General features: G+C 36.4%; 2 protein-coding genes across 10 annotated transcripts in view; both read left to right on the top strand.

The window, feature by feature from the left end:
- The first annotated feature begins 2,219 nt into the window (after nucleotides 1-2,219).
- LOC135753273 (solute carrier family 35 member E2A) lies at nucleotides 2,220-16,310 on the top strand. The gene is made up of 9 exons (XM_065271307.2): nucleotides 2,220-2,474; nucleotides 2,826-3,248; nucleotides 6,323-6,458; nucleotides 7,228-7,355; nucleotides 11,890-12,010; nucleotides 12,136-12,189; nucleotides 12,285-12,357; nucleotides 13,651-13,796; nucleotides 14,800-16,310. The coding sequence occupies exons 2-9, from the start codon at nucleotides 2,969-2,971 to the stop codon at nucleotides 15,029-15,031; spliced, it is 1,170 nt and encodes a 389-aa protein (XP_065127379.1). The 5' UTR covers nucleotides 2,220-2,474; nucleotides 2,826-2,968; the 3' UTR covers nucleotides 15,032-16,310.
- Nucleotides 16,311-19,113: 2,803 nt separating this feature from the next.
- cdk11b (cyclin dependent kinase 11B) overlaps nucleotides 19,114-23,199 on the top strand; it is a 28,453-nt gene continuing 24,367 nt past the window's right edge. For 4 of the 9 annotated variants that reach the window (XM_065271360.2, XM_065271363.2, XM_065271366.2 and 1 more), the window contains exons 1-5: nucleotides 19,114-19,215; nucleotides 19,743-19,941; nucleotides 20,122-20,237; nucleotides 20,553-20,680; nucleotides 21,535-21,679. In XM_065271360.2, coding sequence (XP_065127432.1) covers nucleotides 19,831-19,941; nucleotides 20,122-20,237; nucleotides 20,553-20,680; nucleotides 21,535-21,679 — 500 coding nt within the window. In that variant the 5' untranslated portion in view covers nucleotides 19,114-19,215; nucleotides 19,743-19,830. Of the gene's footprint in view, nucleotides 19,216-19,742; nucleotides 19,942-20,121; nucleotides 20,238-20,552; nucleotides 20,681-21,531; nucleotides 21,680-23,199 lie in introns of all 9 variants that reach the window. The other 5 variants (XM_065271362.2, XM_065271358.2, XM_065271361.2 and 2 more) reach the window with 2 other exon arrangements.

Raw genomic sequence — 23,199 nt, 5'->3', positions numbered from 1 at the left:
TCTGATTGTATGAAGTTATAAGACTTAACAGTTTACAGGCTGTGATGTGCAGTAGGCCTACATATACTAACATTCCTAGGTCACCCATTTCCCAGGGCAGCACAATAAACTTTACCATTTCTGTGTTGCAGGCATTGCACTTCTGAGGTCATCACCATCTTTCTTCAGCCAACCAAAACGATTCTCACCAACCACCCCAGCTCTGCTAAGCTTGATGTTGGAGGTCTGCTGTTTTTGAAGCAGGGGACCAATATCCATTAAAGGCTTCATAAACCATTTAACAAAATCACATAAGATAGGGTAGTTCATACTCCATGCGATGTGCCATACAATGGAAGGGCCATGTTCCTTATCACATCTGGATACTGCAAAGCTCCTGTCTCCTCAACAATTTACGAACGTATCAATTATTAAATGAAGAAATGCTATGGAAAAGCAAAGATATTTCTTCCTGGGGAATTTGAGTCTTAAATTTAGTAATCACTGTTTTATGGCATAAATAAAAGTTAAATATTATGTTATTTTAAAAGCATCATGTATCTTTTTTTATTCCTAATGTATTCTACATAGTAGTGTGTCAGGCACTTTAACCCTTATGAAAAAAGCCAAGGAAAATAGAGAGCATCATAGCAACATAAAAACAACTGTTTATTTGCCCATGCAACATTAAACTATGGTATACATCTCTGTTTTCATTACAATATTGAAAAGGATGAGTATTTACAGTCTACAGTACTGCTTGCTCCATCTCCAGCAAAAATGAAAACATCCCAAGAAAAATGACTCATTCACATAGTATTCCTCTTTTTACCACCTCAACATATTTTACACAGACAACACAGCATCTGGAGGACGTATATGATCCTCACCAGTGTTATTTATTGTTTTTTTCCTGTGTGTGTCTAATGATAATAAAAAATTATAATTGATCAATTATACTTTGAAGGATAAAGCAAAACAATTAACTATAAAGCTATCTAAACCAATAGCAGCTTCATAAGACTTAAGGGGGTTATCAAAGGGACTCACAAACAAATATAATGCATATGGGTTGACCTGTGAAAACATAATGTCCTGTTTTCATGTGTCAGTTATCAGTTAGGCTTTAGAAACATGATAAAGTTAAAGTGTATTTAAAAATATAGTTTGGAGAAATGTGTGAAAGTGGTCATGAATTTCAAGGGTTGAACGGTTATAGTGAACTGTTTAAAAATATGTAGTTGTAGCCTACTAATGCTTTTAAAAAATGTTAAAAATATATTTTAGATTACATCCTGTGATATTCAAGCCTTGTTTGTTTCTGTGCGTTTTCAAAAGCTCCACACCGGTAGGTGGTGGTAAAGAAAACGGCGTAGGTACGTGTTAACACGTATTTTAACACGTTTTTGCTCTAACGGCCTTCCATATGATTTGGTACTGTAATGGTAATGAAATTACCTCCCTAGGACGTAACAGTTACGTTGCCAGCTGGTAAGTCATGAAATTACCAAAAATGACCAATAAATTACGTAACCAGTACGTCGTGTGTTAGCTGGGTTCCGTATACTTGGTTTAATTCTTTCAAAAATATAATTAATCATTATAGAACTGGACTAATTACGCTTCCTTGTGGGGTCCCATTAAGGATATCATGCAGAGTTGACATTTCTTCCCCTATTCTAACCCGAAATGTACGTTTAAACAAAAATCTAATATCCAGTTATACATTCTCCCCCCTATTCCAATTGTATCTAATTTAATTAATAGTCCCTCCCTCCGTGTCATATGCCTTTTCAATATCAAAGAAAATAGCAACAAGAAATAATTTCATTATTAAAGCTTTTTTAACCTAATTTTCAAACAATAGCAGAGCATCCATTGTAGATCTTTTCTTCCTAAACCCACTTTGAGCTGATGATCCAAAAAATTATTTAATCTTCTTACTATCATTTTTTCCATCGCCTTACATAATGTAGACGTAAGAGCAATTGACCTGTAGCAACTAGATTTTCTTGCATCTTTGCCTGGTTTTTGCTACTGGTATCACTGTTGCATTTTCCACTCCTTGGGTAATGTGCGTCTTGATCTCGCGTGGTTCTGTGTGATTTGGACAACTTTAAGTTACGCCCCCTGCTATAAGTTACGCCCCCTTGTGTTACTCCCATCTCTTGCCTTTATGTTAGTCAAAGATGCGTTCTTAGTGCGCAGCGCAACGGAAAACACATTAAATGTGTCTACCGTCAGATGTCTGCGCAAAGATACGCAACCCATGCTACAGCCAACGTCAGGAAACTACATAGACGTGTCTGTCTGAGCGCGTGTTAATTTAGAATTAAACACTGAAATCGCGTATACATCTAACTTTATTTATTTATGAGTGTTCTACATGAATGACTCGTTGGCTGTCACCTAAATCTTACGAAAGCATGTAAATGTGCTTTTATTGTGTCGTCGTGGCGATGAAGTGTGTTTCGTGTCTTGGATCAACACAATGGGTAACGTATTATTGTTTCCTTTTATACTGTTGTATAGTATCATACTGTGGGTGAAATAATTGCCAGGTGTCGAAGCTAAAAGCAATGTAGTTTATGTATGGAGTTTAATGGTTCTGCAAAGATTTCTGGCATACAACAGTATTCAAACATCAGACAAAAAGTAAATGAGTCGGTACGAAGAACGTGTTTGTGTCTGTCATTTAATATAAAATTACTTGCACACAATCATATCAGTCTGCATTTACAAGATATATGTACACGTACGGATTGTACATATATACGTTTCAGTTTCATTGCTTATTTACAGCTGATGTTTTAAACACTTTGTTCCTCATTCCCCTGTGTTTACAGATGTTCGTCAATCTGGAATCATTCATTTAAAGCCTCACGCAAGGCCCAACTGTGTATTGTAATATGGAGTAAACTTGCATTGGTTTATTACCCCTGGAGTTTGCCCTGCTGGACATATTAGGTGCCCTCCTCTTTCCTGCATCATGACCAGCAACGAGCGCTCCAGAAAGTCCAATTTTTGGCACCCTTTTACCAGCTTCAGGCCCCGGCAGGAGAGGGTGATACTGGCTCGAAGTGAGAGTATGCCGGGTGAACCCGTCCTAAAGATTACCATCACAGAGACCACGATACTTGAAGCTGACTCGGGTGTGTGGAGCTCCAAAGCTCTGGTGTATCTGGCGTTGTGGTACTTCTTCAGTTTCTGCACACTCTTCCTCAACAAGTACATCCTTTCCCTGCTGGAGGGAGAGCCAAGCATGCTGGGTAAGTTTCAGAGAAGTGGTAGTACATTCTTAAAAGTTAGTTGTTATCTGTGTTGATAAAAACGAACCAGTCCAATAAACCGGTTTTAATAGTGCGAGCAATAAACTGTTGTTTTATATAAACCTATTTGGCCTTAACTCCATCAATAGGTGACCTATATCAGTATGAATATCATCCTAATCTCTTAAGATTCCACCCAAAGCATCTTATTTTTTAGGACTCCTAATATTATTGTAATTGTGTGTTCTTATTACAACACGAAAAAATGTACTATTTAATTAAATAAACATTATTTCATTACAAAACTTGTTATTAGGGTTGCAAAGTGGCGGAAAGTTTCCAGTTAAATTCTGGAAACTTTTTATGGGAACTTATTTTGGGGAATTATTTGGAAATTTATATAAACAACATCATGTATTAACATAAAATAAAGCAATAAGCACCAAGAAGCAGTGGGTTACCAGTGCATTTTATAACAACTAAGGGGCGTTGTTTCAGTCAAATATGACGGAAATATGACTTTGAGGTAGAAACTCCTCAGGGAGCGTTTCTCTTTATTGATTAGATGACTCAACGATATTTATTGACATGTATCTGGATATCGCCATAATTGTGCAAATGTATACAAATTAAAAATATGATTAAAGACAGTGGTGTTTATTTTCATAAATCAGTACGCAGCAACAGTGGCGCAGTGATACTTCTGTAATGCGGTCTGAACTGTGGGTTTACCGGGGTATTTTATCACGGCTTAGAACGCGTTTCAACCTATTTAGAATGAAGAACCAGAACTGCCCGTTTTATAATAAACAAATTTTATTTGGTCATAAGCAGACATGCATGCAAGGTTATACACATTTTGAAGAATTCTGATATTTATGTTTATCAAGCCATGGATTTATTTGATCAAAAATCCTTCAGAAATCATTCTGTTTTTTATTAAATAAAATTTGCAGGCTTGATAACCTTAAGAGACTTATTTTAAAAACTTTTGAGTGAAATAGTGCTAGCCTTATATTTAGATATGTGATTTACTGGCTAGCTAGCTAGCGTCTGTATACACATTTTGGTATTTGCTAGATCAAATATTTATCATCAGGGTTTCCTGCAGCACATTTCAGTTCGGGCGGCCCGCCTAAGCTTGGAAACCCTACCGCCTTAACTAGGTCATCAAAAAAAATTATAAATTCGCTGCACAAAAGCCCGTCAAGTGCATCTTGGAGAATAGCGCGTACACGCATCACACCGTGAGCGGGGACGCGCACCACATGGCCGAAATGAGAAAGACATGGTTCGTACAGCCACTGTCTAGAGGATAACTAGCCAGTTGATAAAACATTTCGGAGAATAGCGCGGACGTGCTTCACACCGTGAGCGTGCACGCGCGCCACACAAATGGACTTATGTTTCGGGTTTTTTTAAGCCTGTTTTTGTATTAGTCTATAGTTCAGGCAAATTTAAAGTAAGTTAGCAGGTGATTTTGTTGTTTGTGCAACCTGCTAGCTAGGTGTCACGTGCCTGTTGATTAGATAATTGTTGAGCACTCTGCTCACTTTATTTATGTGCATTATTTACATGCTACAGTAGTTACACTCCTTTAAGATAATGTGGGAAATAATCAGTTTTTACAATTTTTGCGCTATCTATCATCGTTCGCCAGACGTTCAGTTTGTGTTTATTAACCCTTTAGTTTCACTTCATCACGGAGCTATTCCCGTTAAAACATTTAATTAATTAATAATCTAGTATGTGTTCGTTTTCGGTTATAGTTTCTTCAAAATTAAGTTTTATTTGAGTGTTTAAAATAAAAATATTAAAATTTTCATCATGACGCATACGCCCCACCCCTTTGATTGCCACACCCTCGGCAATGCCCACCCACCCAACCCTACCACGTTAACTAACAAATTTTCTGCGGGAAACCCTGATCATCAAAACTTACTTGACTTGATGAAGTCCTTGGAGCCCAAATCAGGCTTAAATGCACCAAGTGTGGTTTCTCAAGGCCTTAAAAATGGAGGAGACCCCCCCCCCCCCCCGTTAACTGATAAATGGAGGATTTTTAGACACAACTTTATAAAATAATTTCACCTATGTTTTCTCATTCAGTGTATTTGTTTTTACAATGGTATAATGTTGTTGCACACTATGTTGTTAAGACTCACTATTGTAAATAGTGGGAATTACAGAGAGTTCAGATTACCTGTATGTAACAAGATATAAGAAAAAGGTAAATATACTTAATTATGTAAGGAATAATTGTCGACAGGCCGTTGAATTATTTGAAATCAATAAATAATGTGGCATGACGTGAAGCGGAGTGTGCATTATTTTAAAATATTTCAAAGGACCGGAGTCAATTATTCAGCTTATACCATGGTAACCTTAGACATTGCTCTGGTGGTTATTTTAAGACATTTGACAGGTTAGGTGTTTCACAACAAATGTATACATCAATAATTTCATACAAAATATATTTTCTGCCTTGAGATTTTAGGGATGTCACATGCTTAGCCTATTTTTTTGTTGTTGTTCACAATTCAAGGTTTCCAATTTAAGCATCATGCAAAAACATCTTTAAAGAGGTCATAGTGTGAAAATGTCCATGTTTAAATGCTATAATTGCGTCCCCAGTGCTTCTAACAACCTAGAAACGTGGTAAAGAACAACACAGTAACTTTGTTTTGATAAACCATTCTCTGCAAGCATGTAAAAAAATAGGTAGTTAAGATTTCGCCTCTTTTGTGATGTGAAAAAGTGGTTTTATTAAAATAACACCGCCCCTTAATCTGCACTATCCAACCCACAGCATTGCCATTTAGTGCAGAGAGAGAGAAAAATAATAATTGACGGCAAACTTGAGTTTTAATTTCAACAAACCACAATCATGTTACGCATTTACACCCAAAAACAATACATTTTTGTTCTCACCTACAAAGTGGCAATGTAAACATGTTATAATAAATTATCTATGGGGTATTTTGAGGTAAAACTTTACATACGCACTCTGGGGACACCAACGATTTGTTTTAAATATATTTATTACTTGCATCTGACATAGTTTTGTTATTTAGGTGCTGTCCAGATGCTCTCCACCACTGTCATAGGCTGTGGTAAAATGTTTGTGCCTTGTCCACTATACCACCACAAATCCCGTACTGAATACCCCTCCAACTTTCTCATGATAATGCTCTTTGTAGGACTGATGAGGTGTGTTGCTATTTTACAATAAATCCTTTTACGTATGATAAAAATACAATACTAATGTTGATTTATTATTGCATGTATGCTGTATTAAAGCATTTCAAGAATATGAGCATTTTAAAGAATTTTTCACCCAAAAATGAAAATTCTGTCATTATTTTCTCACCCTCATGTTGTTGTAAACCTGTATGAGTTTCTTTATTTTGATGACCACAAAAAATATATTTAAAAAATGATGCACACAGTTGACGGTACACATTGAATAAATTGTATTTGTTATTGTCAGTGGTTATAATCAGCTGTGTGCTTACCATCATTTATTAAAATAACTTATCTTGTAAATCATACAGGTTTACAACAACATGAGGATGAGACAATAATGACAGAATTTAGATTATTGGGTGAGCTATCCCTTTAATTTTAATATTTCAATGTAAATGTAATGTAAAATGTATGTCCAAATATAAATGTCCATGTGATGTTTTACCCTAAATCAAAATAACACAGTATTGTGCATGTAGGAAATTGATACTATTTCACTCTTTTTACTGTAATGATATTGTTTTCCAAGTTATACTAACTAAACTAATATGAATTTGGAAAAGGAAATACAACCCAGATGTGTTCTTGACAGTTTTAGCAAGATCAATCCATCCATCACTAGCTAAAGATGATAGAAGATAATTGCTTTCACATGAGGGTAAAGGCAGTGGAACTTGTTTTACTGGCCTTAATTTTCTTCCTTTTTGTTGTCTTTTGTCCTGTCTGAATCCAGGTTCACGAGTGTTGTGTTGGGTTTGGTAAGCCTGAAAAATGTAGCTGTATCATTCGCCGAGACAGTGAAGAGCTCAGCGCCCATCTTCACTGTTATCATGTCCCGACTCATACTAGGAGAATACACAGGTACTGTGCTTGCCTACATTCCTTTAACTTAATAATGTTTACACACCAGTGTTTTGGTACAAGCATGAACTATGTGGCCTCTTTAGGTGAGTCATGCTTTTACTGGGGGCAATGAAGCAGTGGAAAAGTGACATTGTTACTTAGAGGCTGTTTACACTTGGCATTAACATGCGTTTTTGTCGATCGGATCACAAGTGGACGACGTTAATGCCAGGTGTAAACGGTGTTCAAAACGTTTTGAGCTCATCCACTTTCGACCACTTTCAACCACATGCAGAGGTAGTCGAAACCACTTTCGATCGGATCGCTTTGGAGTTGCGGAACGCAATGTGGTTGAATGCGTTCGAACAGCCACACGCGACCGCCTTCTCTCCGCCCATTTATCTGATCTGAGGTATTAAACACAAGTTTTACGTCTTTTTTTGACTTCTGGCGTAAACATACGGTGAACAGCGCTATTTTTAGCCTTTCATTGATAAAACTACTGCGGGGTGTTCTCCGTAGTTTCGTTTTGAAAGCGTGAAAGTTGCGCGATCCTATTTCATCAATTGCGCTGAAAATTCAGAGAAAGCTCCAACATATAAATGTACAAAACACTGTGCAGCATGTATACTTGCTAAACAAGCAGCGGACTCCGACATAATATTAGTTTGCGTCCATATAAACTAATATTTTCTCCCGCTCGCATTTGAATGACAGCAGAGAGACTCGCCCACCGTCTCACGGACCGTCCCCTCACAGTATTCAGGACAGAAGCGGTCGAAAGTGGACAAAAGAGACAGATTTAAATACCAGGTGTAAACGTAATGTGTCTTTATCGTCCACTTGTGATCTGATCGATGAAAACACATCTTAATACCAAGTGTAAACAGCCCCAATAAGGGAAGAACCTGGGGCCAGATTCACAAAACATTCTTAAGAAGAATATTCTGCGTGCCAGGGGGCGGGAACAACACACTTGTTGGTTTTAACCCTCTGCCCGCCTAACAACATCTCCAGTGCAAGTTAATGTCAGAGCCGCACGTATTACAAGTTCAGGTGCTAGGAGGAGTCCATGCCGCGTGCATTCAGGTCCGAGCAAGAGCCCAAAACGCACGCATTGAGTCCACGTGCGTGCGAGAAAGCTCCCTGGCGCAAAGTGAAGCCCACAAACACTCTCATTCAATGAAAGGCATGCAATGCGCATGTTAATGTGAAACTATGATGATATACTAATAAGCTATTAGCGATATGTCTGACAATCGTCGATACATGATACTATCGTCTATCGGCACAACCCCCTGTTTTCACTGTCCTAAAAACGGGCTGATGTCTTCCTTGTTCTATGAAGTCCCTCCTTCAGAAATACATAACGAGTTCTGATTGTGTAGTTTGTTTAGTGTGTTGTGATTCGACAGCAGCTTAGCAGCATTGCCATAGAGAAAACAGAGCCATTTGAGCCAAAGCTGGCGACTGATGTATCCCTGTGGGTGGAGTTTAGTCAAAAACTGTTTTATTGACGTCATTCAATTGGGAAGTAGAGGGCTGTAGTTCAAACTGGCCTTTCGCTGTAGGCTTTGAAAGGGGAATTGTGTTAAAGAAAATACATCACCTGGCAGTGTACTTTGAGCTTTTTCATTTTGCAGGTATTATTATTGCTCTTACAGCAAATATTACACACTAACAAGGGTTTAAAAAATGGGATCAGAAAAAAACAGGACTTTTAAGAAATGTTCAAGAATTGCACTTATTCTTATGAACGTCTTATAATTTATCTTAAATCTTAAACCGATACGATTACCGATTTGTTGTCTTTGTGATTGGCCGATTTTTCAAGCTGATATGCAAGCTCTTAAATGACTGTAACTGTTAACTAGATGTTTTTTAGATAAAGTAATACCACAGATGTTTCCTTTGTTATATTACTTGCATTAATTAGGTATATTATTGTTTTAATAGAGAATCGAATAAATGAGCACAACAAATATTTCTTCTAAAAGTAAAAGTAATGAAAATAAAACACTTCACAGTATTTACTGTATAAATTTAATATACACATATATTTGTATGAAGTATACCAGTTCCTTAGTCAAGAGCAGAGAGTGATTTTATTGAGAGATGAATTAGGTTACTGTAGCTTTAAGACGTAAGAGAGATCGCTCCGTTCACGTGCATTGATGACAGGCAGCTGTGTGCGTGCGGCGGGTGTACTTAGACAAGTGAGGAAAATAAGTTTAAACTGTCAAAACTTTAAAAAGCATGTAAATAATAAACTTTCGTCATGCGGATGCAATTGTCCGTGATAAATATGTGTTGTATACGCAGTTTGATTGGGATGTGAAGACGCGTCGCGCTGTTAGGACCTGATCGAGTCATTTAATGCCGTTATTGGCCAATACCGATCTGCGACCGTTCAATCAAAGCATCCCTAGTATGCACCCAGCCTGTGTGCAGCGCAGAGATTTCCTTGTACTAGAGAGGTTGTTATGCACGCAGTGTTTTAAAACCAGTGAGTGAGTTGTTCCCATTTCCTGGCACGCAAGTCATTTACACAGGCACTGGGGCATCAATGACGTGATTAATAACATCATGTTGAAAAAGGTTGCCGTTGTGACAATGTTGCCAGCTTCCCTTAAGTAAAGCAGCTTCTGTTTTTTTGTCCACCATACCAGTGGCTTAAATATCATAGAAAATTAGTAATATATTAATAGAGCAAATTAATAAATAATGAAAAAGCTTCCATTAACATTTGCCATTAGAGATGGCTAATGTGTTGATATACCTAAACCAAACCGATTGGCGGATTACACAATATAACTGGATACTGCTGTGTAATCTTCACTTGTTTATTCCGTTGTATTATTGTGCTTGGCCTCAGCTGAGATAGACACATCTGCCTTCATAAGCTTGGTCTATCTAGTGTTTGTTACTTTGAGTGTGAAGCAATGGTACGAATGCTGTGTTTCTTTTGGATAAGTCTGTAGTTTTGTTTGGGTGTTGATTTCAAATGTCAACAATGTTTCCTAGAAAACACTTAGTCCATTGTGAGTTTGTAAAGCACCAGGTTTTGTTTAATCATATTCAATTCAATTTTATTATATAGCACTTTTCACAATTGTTATTGTTTCAAAGCAGCTTTATATTAATAGATGCAGGAGAAAACACAGAAAAATTGATGGAAAACATAAGCAGCAGAATACAGCGGCACAGATTAAACTCTACTAGCGAGTGTAGTAATAATGTAACGTATAGAAGAAAGTGCTCTTGCCAATGTCAGCAGATTCCCAAGGGGTTGAAAAACCTACTAAGAGAAAAACACTCCTGGATTTTTTTAGGATGGAAAAAAATCCTAGGAGAGAAAGCCGGACACGGCTGATTCTATAGAGGATATGCTATATATTAGATACTATTTTATACAATTTTATGCGAAGTAAAATATTTAAAATGTTATAAAGTACTGTGCAAAAGTCTTAGGCCACCACCACCAGACTTGTTGTTTTATAACTTTTAATGTCCATCCATATTTATTTTTCAATCTATTTTATTAAGATACAAACAGAAAATACAGGAAATATGTAAAAAAAAAAAAAATTCAGAACTAAATCTCTTCTTTAGGCATCGCCTGTGTTTAGTGTGACCTCTCTTGGCACTAAACACGTCTTGAGAATTTAAGGTAAAAAGAAATTAGGATTTAAGGTAAAAAGAAATTAGGATTTAATTTTATTTAGGTTTAGGAGATCCTGATGTTTTCTGCTACTGCTCAAGTGGAAGGGGAGTTTACCCTAAAAACTTGACACATCAGTTTACATTTTAATACAGTTTTTAAGACTATATACATATTTCCTGTATTATCTGGATGTATTTTATTAAAGGAGACTGAGAAACAATTATATATGATCACTATAACATTGCTAAAACAACAAATCTAATTGTGGCATGGTGGCCTTATACTTTTGCACAGTACTGTGTATATATATACACGGATAAGTAGATTAAACGGGGGCAGCTGATGGTCATTGGTCAGACATCAGCTGGGCATCACGTTGAAGGAAGGCCAGAAGATCAGTGACATGATGACCTCCACGACAGCAGGAACTTGGTTTTCTTAACCTCATTGTCCTCGGGATCAAGGATGAGACCGGGAGAGAGAGAAACAAAATCATATGAGCGTAGGGGCCGTTCGCATGTAATGCAAGTGTCACACAGTGTTGTGTTTTAATATATGCTCGGTTCCAGAGAGGCTTACTATTGCAGCAAGTATATTACCCAGATTAAATTGATCGACTGTGTTTGATTCTCAGACGTTTTTTGGTAAATCATTCCAGAGCCTAGGGGCTAAGTAGGAAAAGGATCTTCCACCTTTAGACACTTTTGATATTCTAGGGATAATTAAGTGACCAGGATTTTATGGACCCATACAGTCTGTTGTACCTTTAAAACTGTATATATTTCATGACAGTTTGGTTAATTTTGTGCAGAAAACAAATTTCGATATTGCCTTGGGTTGCCACCAATTTCCATAATTTTGATAATAATCGGGTGTGCTCTTTTGCAGGATTCTGGGTGAATTTGTCCCTGTTTCCTGTGATGGCAGGTCTGGCTCTATGTACGGCCACTGAGATCAGTTTTAACATGCTCGGCTTCTCTGCCGCTCTCTCCACCAACGTCATGGACTGGTAATGCTTTTATATCACATTGATAAATGAGATTATTTTTTAGCTTGTGTTGAAATAATTACTTTACATTAAACAATCCATACAAACTGATGCTTTGATCATTAACATGCATTTGTTTGTTTCAGTCTGCAGAATGTGTTTTCTAAGAAACTCTTGAGTGGGGACAAGTATAAGTTTAGGTGAGTGCTGTAGATGTGTACATGTATGCATGATGTGACTTTACCTTCACTGTCACTAAATGTCACGGCTGTTCATATGATTTTGTCTTGTGTAGTCCTCCAGAGCTTCAGTTTTACACAAGTGCAGCTGCAGTCATCATGCTTATACCTGCTTGGGTTTTCCTGATGGTCAGTTGATACCATGTCACACACACCTTACACACTTCACACATGGAAATCAAATCAATTCAGATCAATGGCTTTAGATCCTGATGATATTTTATTTCTTATGTTTGGCCAATAATCCAAAACAGTTACAAACAAGGGTATTATTGTGGCTAATTTGTCATTTTGTCAAGCCAAAGTCCTTTCTTAAGAAAATCAGGTCAATCTCAACAGTAGCTGCAGTGACGCTGTCATCAAACACGCTCTCTGCAAATACTTGGCAGATTGATTTTGTTTTTTTCTTCGGAAGGGGGACATCCTGTACTAGAGTCGTCATATTGACCATTCCACTTTCTTTTATGCATTTAAATAATAGATTTGCACAAAACTAGGTGTCCTTAGAGAAAAATACCCCCGTTTTCAATATTTTACTATGTTCTTACCTCAACTTAGTTGAATTAATACGTGCACTTTTAATCTTTGTACAGCGCTCTGTGAATGTGTTAGCATTTAGCCTAGCCCCATTCATTCCTATGGCTCCAAACAAAAGTTTTATTTTGTGCAACCATACTTGTGTAACTACTCATGTAAGAGTCTTTAAATGGGGAAAACATGGAAGTGTTTGGTGGCTTTTAAATTCATCCCTGTTTGGAGCTATAGGAATGAATGGTGCTAGACTAAATGCTAACACATTCATGAGGCACTGTACAAAGATTAAAAGTGCATGCATTGAAAAAAGATAGGTATGTATTAATTCGTCTAAGTTGAGGTAAGAACATAGTAAAATATTCAAAAACTGTGGTGTTTTCCTTTAAAACATGATTTCACATTGCAATTGTTTTTGCTAATATTTGTGCTTAGAGATAAGAAAACCCTTGGCAGTGTTTGTGCTATGGGCATGATACCTTAAATGAAGCGGCATGTTCAGGAGAGGAGTGCTATCTCTTATTACACTTACAGGGTTGACTTTCCCACAACACCCTTATAAATACATATCTGTAGAACAACTATAGCCATCACAAACTATAGAAACAAACAACCCATCTTGACAACTATTCAATGCTGCATAAAATGCCCTTACGACTGCTCATCACCCTAGAAAGCCTAGTAACTGTTTACTAAAAAACCCTTGAAAGAACTGTTTGAAAAAAATTAAAGCCCCAGATTTTTGTGTTTTGCAGCTTCTGGGTTTTGTTTTTAATTAGCTCTCAGGTTTAGTTAAGACCAGATAAACTGTAATCTTACCTTCAATGTATATTCTCTAAAACTACAGTATAACCATTATGAGGATGCACTGATAATGTATCTGTCCTGTAGGATTTACCATTGTTCGGGAAGAGTGAGCGTAACTTCAGACTGTCTCAGGATATTGTGTTGCTGCTGCTGTTTGATGGCGTTCTGTTTCACTTACAGAGTGTCACAGCATATGCCCTTATGGGCCGAATCTCACCTGTCACCTTCAGGTATGTATTGTATGATACCCGTTTTTTGTGCATTACCTTGAAAAAAAGCATGTCTCATTGAAGTAGAAACACTTTTGCTATCAAGATTGTTCAGTGCTGTGCTTAGAGATCATATTCCTGATAATAACCTTTAAAGGTGCCATAGAATGGAAAACTGTATAAACAAACATGACTAATAAGAGTGTACATGGTAATGACATATCATGAGCCTCAAACATGATTGTTTCCTGTTTATGTAAGCCTTGTGCACGCAAAAGACAGCTGGAAAACAGGCCAATCTCAACGTAACACAAACTGTGACATTACAGTCGAGATGAACACTCCAACATTAAATTACATATTAAATTAAGTACAATGTTGTTACAATGCTAAAAACAAAGGTGTGACTGCTGAGTTAGCGCTAAATGCTAATTAATGCTATATGCTAGTGGCTATGCTGAAGTTCTACTATTGACATTAAAGTTACGTTTTGCAAGTTCATACTGAAAAAACACAAACTTAACGATCTCAAAACTGTTGATTATTCCTCAAAATCTGTATTTTCATCTGATACAGACTCGAACATAAGGTCTGTTTCCACACACACACACACACACACACACACACACACACACACACACACACACATAGCTACTGAAAGAGTTGCTCTGTGAAACAGCCAATCAGAGCAGAGCTCAACATTTTTATTCATGACCCTTTGAAATAAGCTAATAATAGACCATTTTAAGGGCAAATTCTATGGGTTGTAAATGTACATGTAAAACTATCTTTTGATAATAAATGAACTTTATAAAGTTACACACCTTCTATGTAGATATCAAAGAATAATTAAGTATATTATTCAGTGCATTTTTTGGCACCTTTGTTTATTAATGTATACGCATCAGACTTTGAGGTTTCTGAGCATGACGAAAAGCAAATACAAAAAACGCATACTGCAGTCATACTAAATTGTGCAAAGATCTTTATTCATAAGATTTTGTTTTCTCTTTTGTGCTTTTAGTGTTGCCAGCACAGTGAAACACGCTCTGTCCATCTGGCTGAGCATCATTGTGTTCAGTAACCCTATAACTCTGGTGTCTGCAGTGGGCACTGTCATGGTGTTTGTGGGAGTTCTGCTTTATAACAGGGCAAAACAGACACAAAGAAACACTCTCATGCAGAGTGCTCTCGTCCAATCAGAATCGGAACAAAAATCGCTGATCCAAGACAATGTGGCCACATCTGCCAAATAAATGCATGTTGTCATATACCTGTATACCCAATAAGATATAGAAATGGGTGTATTTCACTCTAAAGCATTTATGTGGGTCTCAGTCCATTCCCAGATTTTAAACCGTAAAGGCTAACCAAGGTGGTTAAAATTGAAAAAGAAAATATAAAAGCTTAAAAAGAATATTCTTAAAGAATAAAACAAACTCGTTCATTTTATTTGGGTATCAGGTTATGCAAGATTTTTGCCTTGATGTCTGTATGATTCATGACTTCATGGTTTTCGGGAACTGCTAGGTCTTTTTACAGTTTGTCAGGGAGAAAAGTATGGTGATGACCAGCAAAGGGTGTCAATATATGTTTTTCAGTTTGTTTATTCCATATGTCTCTTGCATTATGGATTATGAGGCAATTTTACATTTGAGGCTGAATAGAAGAATTTTACAAGAAAAATATCAAGCTACATTTAACCCCCAAAAGATTTATTTCTTTTGGGGGGGGGGGTTAAACGTAAATTTCTTAGTATAAATATTCTGAAGTATCTTTGAATGAAATGACAGCACCATTTTTATTAATGTTAATACATTCCATGTTTTTTTTTTTTTGAGAAAGCAAGACATTATGTTGTTGGCTATGCACATACAGTACCATCCTGATTAACAAAACTGTATTTTAATTGCAATTATTGTAGCAAATCACAGTCTCTGTCAATCCTTTTTGTTTTGTTTTTTTCTCATCTAGTCACGATTTACTACTAACCACAGGTATTGCTCTAGAAACTGACAAACATTCTCACAGATTATGTGACTTTTTTTGGACTAGATAATTATAACCAATTGTGTTATTTATTTTTCTAAACTGGTAAATTATGTTTAGAATACTTAATGAGTTAAACACCAAACATGCTTGCAATCATTCCTGAATTCCTTTCTTTATTAGCAAAATGTCTGTCAAAGGTTAACCACACAGGTTTTCTCTTTTTGTAATTTGTTTAAATTCTCTCTCTTTGATGTCTCTGTGACTCGTTAAAAATGAAAACTCATTCAGTAGACGAGTCAAATATGATAAATGAATACTTGAAACTGGTCACTGAATGTGGTTGTAAATGTATGTCTATATGTTGGTTCTGCTGTGGTGGGTTGCACATAAATGACATGTAATATAACATATATTTTATACGGTATGTAAAAAAACCACTAATGGAAATTGTCTGTATATTTGGTTTGTTCATGGGCATTGATTACATGATTTCATTTAATTGAATTATGCATTTTATTATTAAATGTATAAACTTCAACATTTGTAGATTTGTGTTTGCAGTTTTAATTTCTGTTTATAAATGGGTTTTGTGAACTTTTAGTATGCTAGCATGTAAACAACATCAGCTTTGGCACACTAGGTGAGATCCCTCTTACCCTACTATATAAACATGAAAATACACATTTAATATCCCCAAATGCACATACAGGAGTAATATACACATGCATGCTGTATATTGTTTATTCAATTTCAGCAGAAAACCGTTCAATAACTTAAATGCAACCAAAAAAATTACTTTTTAACACATACTTTGACCATGTCATAATGACAAATCACTTAAAGGGGACAGAGAATGAAAAACCATTTTTACCTTGTCTTTGTTGAATAATGGTAGTCTACCCGCATTCACAAACATACAAAAAGTGCCAATCATGCTAAACATCTCAGTCTCATAGAAATACCTCTTTCAGAAATGTCAGCCAGAAAACGGCCCAATCTGAAAAACTGATGCTTATGACATCACAGGCATCTCACTGCCCCTCCACTTTAAAATAATTGGCACATTTTTTGAGTGGCAGCAAAGTCAGCCAATCAGTAATGAGATTGCAAGTTAAGCCAGTAGGGGGAGCCAAATAGGTGCAAAACCACTTGTGTAAAATCCCCCACCCTAATAGAGCTATCTGAGAGAGGTTTTTAGGAAGCTTCTAAGGCATTACAGTCAATACCTAAACAGAATTTTTTTTGTCTAGATGTCACATCACAGAACAAGGATAAATACTCTGTTCAGTCGTTCTATGTCACCTTTAATCTAGGTAAGCACGGATATTGGCCTTATAAACCAGCACAATTCTTATCCGTCATGTGTTTTGTTTTTTGGTAATGACTTTAAAAAAACACTTGTTTCTAAATACAGGTAGGTCAAAATATCAAGGGTTTTAACCTTAACCATGTTATACAACATTATGATCATGGGTACACTTTATTGTCTTTCTTTGCTTTATTATACAGAAAGATTTATATTAGGTTTATGTGTAATTGCACAGGGCTCACTGTATTGTTTCATGTTTGATTAGTTTTGCTTGTAAGTGAGATGATGCCAAAAAACTTTTATGGGCTAGGTCCTACTATGTTCGTTTTTACTATAGGTCTACTCTGGTCAATAGGTTTAATCAAGTGTTGTCTCATTAGTTGTTTAGCATGTAGTAGTGTTTTGCATGGTTTTATACAAACAAATTTGACTTGGGCATGTGCAATTTTCTTTGTGATCTAAGTGTCCCTGCAGAAAGACACTTTGGTATATTTACAATTAAAAGGTATATTTTAAAAGAAAAGAAAAATCATCGTCAATCTATCATTGAAATACTGCCTTGTTGTAAAAGTATATTTAAAAAATGCAGTTTAGAATAAAAAAACTAGCCAAAAACACTGTCTTCGAAAATTGAGGTGTGCGAATCCAAATTGAGGTGCATAGAGTGAAAAGATCCAGTTTGACAAAAAGCAAATGCAACATAGAAGCTACTTATGCTCTGCGGTATAATTACATTTTTTGCAGAACTGGGCATGTTTGGTAGTTTTTGTTGGGTATATTACTGATCATATACTGTATTAATATTACACTGGATTATTGTCCTATATAAGATTATGATGACAACCAGTTAAACTATAGTTTTCTCAGCCAACTTTTTGATTTCTTAGTTTACTTTAATTTCCTCAGTTAACTTTCGTTTCATAATTAAAAGAGCCCAGGTGCGATCCTGCCACTATGCCAGAATTGTTCTCGCCACGATTATTATGAAAAAACAAGGCCAAGAAAACCGATAAAAAAAAAAGAGTATGTCATTTTAGATTGGAGAAGTCTCCAGCTGTACTTCGCTACATTAACAATAAGTTAGTTGTGCTAGGGAATAATCTATTTTCTTTAAGCGTCAACAACACGTATGGTCAATAAACCATTGACAAATAACTTATATTGACAAGAAGTGAAAGTCAATAGAACGTTCCATTGCAACACCAGCGCCCAGCAGCTGCCCCACAAATCCGCCATTTTGGAATGAAAGCGACTCGGGAGTCAACTAGATGTAATGGCAATATCAGCTACTTTGTACATTAAAAGATCAAATTCAAACTGAATGATGATAACACAGAATAACATAGAATCAGACCCGTGATCATTAATCACTTTTTATAACTTCTTTTCAGATATTTAGTCTTCCACTTTTATATAGGCTAATTTTACATACCGACATAAACTCATCCACACATAATATTTTGGCTCCATATACATACACATATACATCTAAATTGCTCGAAATTGATTAAGTAAAAAAACAAAAACAAAAAAACACAGCCACTGTCCAAAAGTGATAACAGACAAAACAATGCGCATAATGTTCTATAAGATTATAATGTTTGCGCGAGGATTAATATGTACAAAATATATTTCATACCTAGTGGAGTTGGTAACTAATAATAGTAGTAAATGTGTAAAGTAGCATAAAATAGAATTACATAATAAAGCAAGAAAAAACTACCTCAAATATGTATATTTAATGATTGGATTCCACAACTGATAGCAACAACACAACAAATACATACAAGACAATACAGCATTTCGTGTAGGTGTAGCACATGAACTAAATTTTAATTTTAGAAACTTTCTATTGCGCTTCTGATTTGGCTGTGAGATTCGCTGAGAATGAATTGGCTGTGGGAATTTTCATTCCAAAATGGCGGCCTCGCTTCTGAAGCGCCACCTAGTGACTGTTGCCAAAAACGAATGAGAGTTTCCCCTCTTTGCCATTGCTGACAAATCCAGTCGTGAACGTTTGAGGCGGTGAGGCGCTATGACAGACATCGTCAAACCTCTTGAGCCGGAAGTAATTTGACGATAGCGTGAGGGGAGACGTTGTTTTTCCGGTGTTGCTTAAACGCGCCGAATAAAGTACAGGTGGGTAAGGCGCTTAAGACATTTACAATAAAATCACTTTATGCGAGGATTTATGATGAATGTAGCACGTAACTTGTATTTTGTTTGACCACCGTAGGCTTACGGGTGAATCTAACGTTAATCGGTTCAACGTAACTTTAACGTTCACGAGCTGATTAAACTTCCTTAAAATCAAACACAGTTGATAATAAACTAGTGATAGTTAATTTGATGAAAACTGCTGTGTTTGTACTGCGGGGCAGTGATAACTTAGTAGTAGTAGTAATACCATAGTAAGTTAGTTACGTATCAAAAACATGGTGTCAAGATTTGTTTTGTCGTTGTTTTGTTAGTTTGATTGGGAAGTAACTTACATTTGAAATTGTTTATATGCTTACGGAAGGTATTAAAGCTTTTAAACGTCGAGTGTCCACCTTTAACCTTTAGGTGATAGTAACTGTTGTACTCGGTGATTACTTTGTACATATGCCATGCTGTTGTGTTTACATGTCACTTCAATTTAGGTGTATTCTGTCATTTTTGCTCAGAGATCCTGGTGGTGCCCTGGTTGTCTAAACAGAAAAGCCTCAGCAATAATATTATGTCGATTTTTAAAGGGGAGGTGATTTGGAGCTGATGGGGGACGAAAAGGACACCTGGAAAGTAAAAACGTTAGACGAGATCTTACAAGAGAAGAAACGCAGACGAGAGCTGGAAGAGAAAAGCGATACCAAACGTCCGAAGAACGTAAGATAATCTATTAACACCTATTAGCTTTGATCTCTCTAGTAAGAAGTAGAAATACAGGGGAATGTAATAATAAATAATACCATGATCAGTGTTTCCCATGGTCCCAGGTTTTGTAAGGCTGAGAACATATAAAAATGATCTTAAGTGGCTTTATTTGTCTGCCTCCTCTCCAAATAGACGGATGATCGGGAATCCAAACGGGACACTCCGGAGGAAGGGGAGCTACGAGACAACAAAATGGAAATAACAATACGTAATTCACCATACACAAGGGAAGACTCGACAGAGGACAGGTTACTATTACTGTATTTCAATATACAACAACATATCTTATACAGAGCTTTAATTGAAAGCTTCCTTAACATACAACAGCACATTTGCATGTATATCTTTCAATTAATCCTAGCACAAGTACAATGATATTTTTATCTGTTATTTCTTAGTGCCAATTGTCCAAACCGTCTCACTAGTTAAGATTTATTTTCAAACCATTATGAGTTTTATTGTAATTTTTTATGGCAGACAATAGCCAAAGTGAAATGCATTTGTAGACGACTGTAATCCGTTATGTTTAGTTTGCACACTTGATATTGAATGTGTTTGTGCAGAGGAGAGGAAGATGAATCTTTGGCCATCAAACCCCCACAGCAGATGGCCAGAAAAGACAAGTCATACCATAGAAAAGAGGAGAAGCGAAAAGATAAGAGGAGACGCAGGAGCCATTCTGCAGAAGGAGGTAGATGTTAATGGAATCTGAAGTAGAAAAAAAATGACTGACTGACTATAATAATAATAATATTTTGATAGATAACACAAAAATGTTTGGTTTAGAAACATAAAAAACAGACATACTACTCTTAATACTATTAAATGAGCAAGTGTAAAGCTGGTGATGATTTTCAACAATATTGGTTTTCACAATTTTTTTTATCTTAAGCACAATTTTTTTAATCTAGCATTAACATCTAGCATTTAGTATATCATCCAGCACTAATAAGGATTTATGTTTTATAGTCTTGAATCAGATTTAGCCTTTTTAGAAGTTGCATTCTTGTGTCATTTGTTTATGTTATGACTATAAATAAGGTAAAGATCTTGCATCATCGGTGAAAGATGTGGTAGAAGCTTTAAGATTCCAGCAAAAACAAATGAGCAACATTGTATGTATGTGATCATACAAAAAATATCACCCGATGTTAAGATATAGTAACTGAAAAAGGTGAAGGTGACAGAGCCCATAATACAATCAAATCAGACATTAGACTGCTTAGGCTTTTCAGATGTGTCAATGACTGTGAGATTTGACAGGATTTAAATCCCAGAAATGGATTTTCAAGCTCAATAGGCAATTGATATTTTAGACAAACTTATCTAAACTATAAACAAAATCCTGTTAGTATTCACAATTGACCTGATATAAGCAATCATTTGACTAATGTCACTGTTGCCTAACTTTGGTAACATTATATAATTTTTTTAAACACTTTTTAATAAAATGATCCCCTGTAGACCAGTACAAATGATTTGCTTGAGATATTTGAAGTTTTAAAGGTCATAATTCTTAAAATGAAACAATTGTCTCTCTAGCAGGAAAACATATGCGCACAAAAGACAAAGAAAAAGAGAGAGATACTGAGCGTAGGAAGAGACCATGGCAGGAGGACACCAAAGGTCGAAGAGATTATGATCGACAGAAGAGAAGAGATCAGGCCAGAGATCACTCCCGTAGAGAGAGGTACATTACACACGGTCAATCTCCATGCATCAAAACTTTCTGAAACGTTTCAACACAATTCAGAAGAATCTGTTTAAAATCCTTTTGATTTTATATGGCAGGAAATGGTTTTATAGCCTCTCTTATTTCTGTAAATTACCATTAATTTACCAGAGCGACTTTTCCGGAGAATACAAAATGTGTGGTTCACACACACAGTGAAATTACATCTTACCAAAATACACATAAACACTGTCAGAGAGTGGAAGTTTCCTCTAAACTGCCACACTGCAAGGTTTGTGTTGTAAACAATGGCTCGTTATGACTTTATATCTGTGGTCCCTTTTTTTTTTTTACTTCTGTGGCAAGTGCTGACAGTCGTGCAGTTGCTCTTGACAAAACAACGTTGTATTAAATTACTTTAAACTGAACTGTAGGTGAAAAGAGTCACTCCCTGTGTCTATAACAGCAGTAGTCTCTAAACATAAGGCTTCATCAGTGGCGGTTCTACACGGAGGCCAAGGGTGGCCCGTGCCTCTGTAGACATGTCCCTGGCCACCCCTGTGGCCACCCCGTGCTGACCAAATAAAAAAGTATATATTTATTTTGATTTTACACGCGAGCGCCAAAAGCGGAACTAATGCGACGCAATGTTCTACACGGGCAAACTAGAGCGGCGCACCCAACCACTGTAGTCGCCTGTGGGTGCTGCTCGGCGACTGTCTCAATTCGTTCCCAACCTCTTGATGTTGAGAATGTGGATGCAGGTTTGGGCACTGGTAAGGACTCTAGCTCACTTCACATTGGGACACTGTTCACTTGTTCTCCTGTGACGTGGCTGCGTGTTGTGATCATTTACAGCTGTTACTCATCAACAACCGGCATAACCAACATCTCGCTAACTTTTTAAAGTTTACACATTGTAAAAAGCGCTGTAATTATGCTCTTACATATACGTGCATGCAATTGGAGGAATATAATTAAATGTTACATATAAAAATGTTTACAATTTAAAATAAATATTATTTTAAATACTGATAAGATTGTGGTCCCTAACTGTCTAGCAATGTGTGTTTATATGTAAACTAAAACAAAGTTTGTCTTTATAAAAGTTTGCATTTCATAAAGTATATTGAGCAGGCTCGCATGCTTTTCGGTTGGGGGGCTTTAAAAAAGAGCCCAGCTCCCCTTTGCACCTGCACTCACTCTTGTATTAAATAAAAAAGTATATGATTGTAAAGTAAAATAAAGTTTACGGGGTAGTTTCCCGGAAAGGGATTAGTCCTAGACTCAAATACATTTAAGAGCTGTCCAAACTGAAAACAACTTGCAATGCCATATCTTAAAACACAGCTTTGTTTTGCTTCAAAATGCACACAAGTAATGTATAATGTATGTTAAAACTAGTTATATTTCCTAATTAAACTAAGGCCTAGTCCTATCTTAAACTAATTCCTGTAACCACCCCTATAATCTTTAAATATAATTTCTTGCCAATTTTTTATGTGCCCCTCTGGTAAAACACTGGCCCCTCCTTGGCC

The sequence above is a fragment of the Paramisgurnus dabryanus genome, chromosome 11 (genome assembly GCF_030506205.2).
Source record: "Paramisgurnus dabryanus chromosome 11, PD_genome_1.1, whole genome shotgun sequence".
NCBI lineage: Eukaryota > Metazoa > Chordata > Actinopteri > Cypriniformes > Cobitidae > Paramisgurnus > Paramisgurnus dabryanus.
This window is presented reverse-complemented; position numbering and strand designations above follow the sequence as displayed.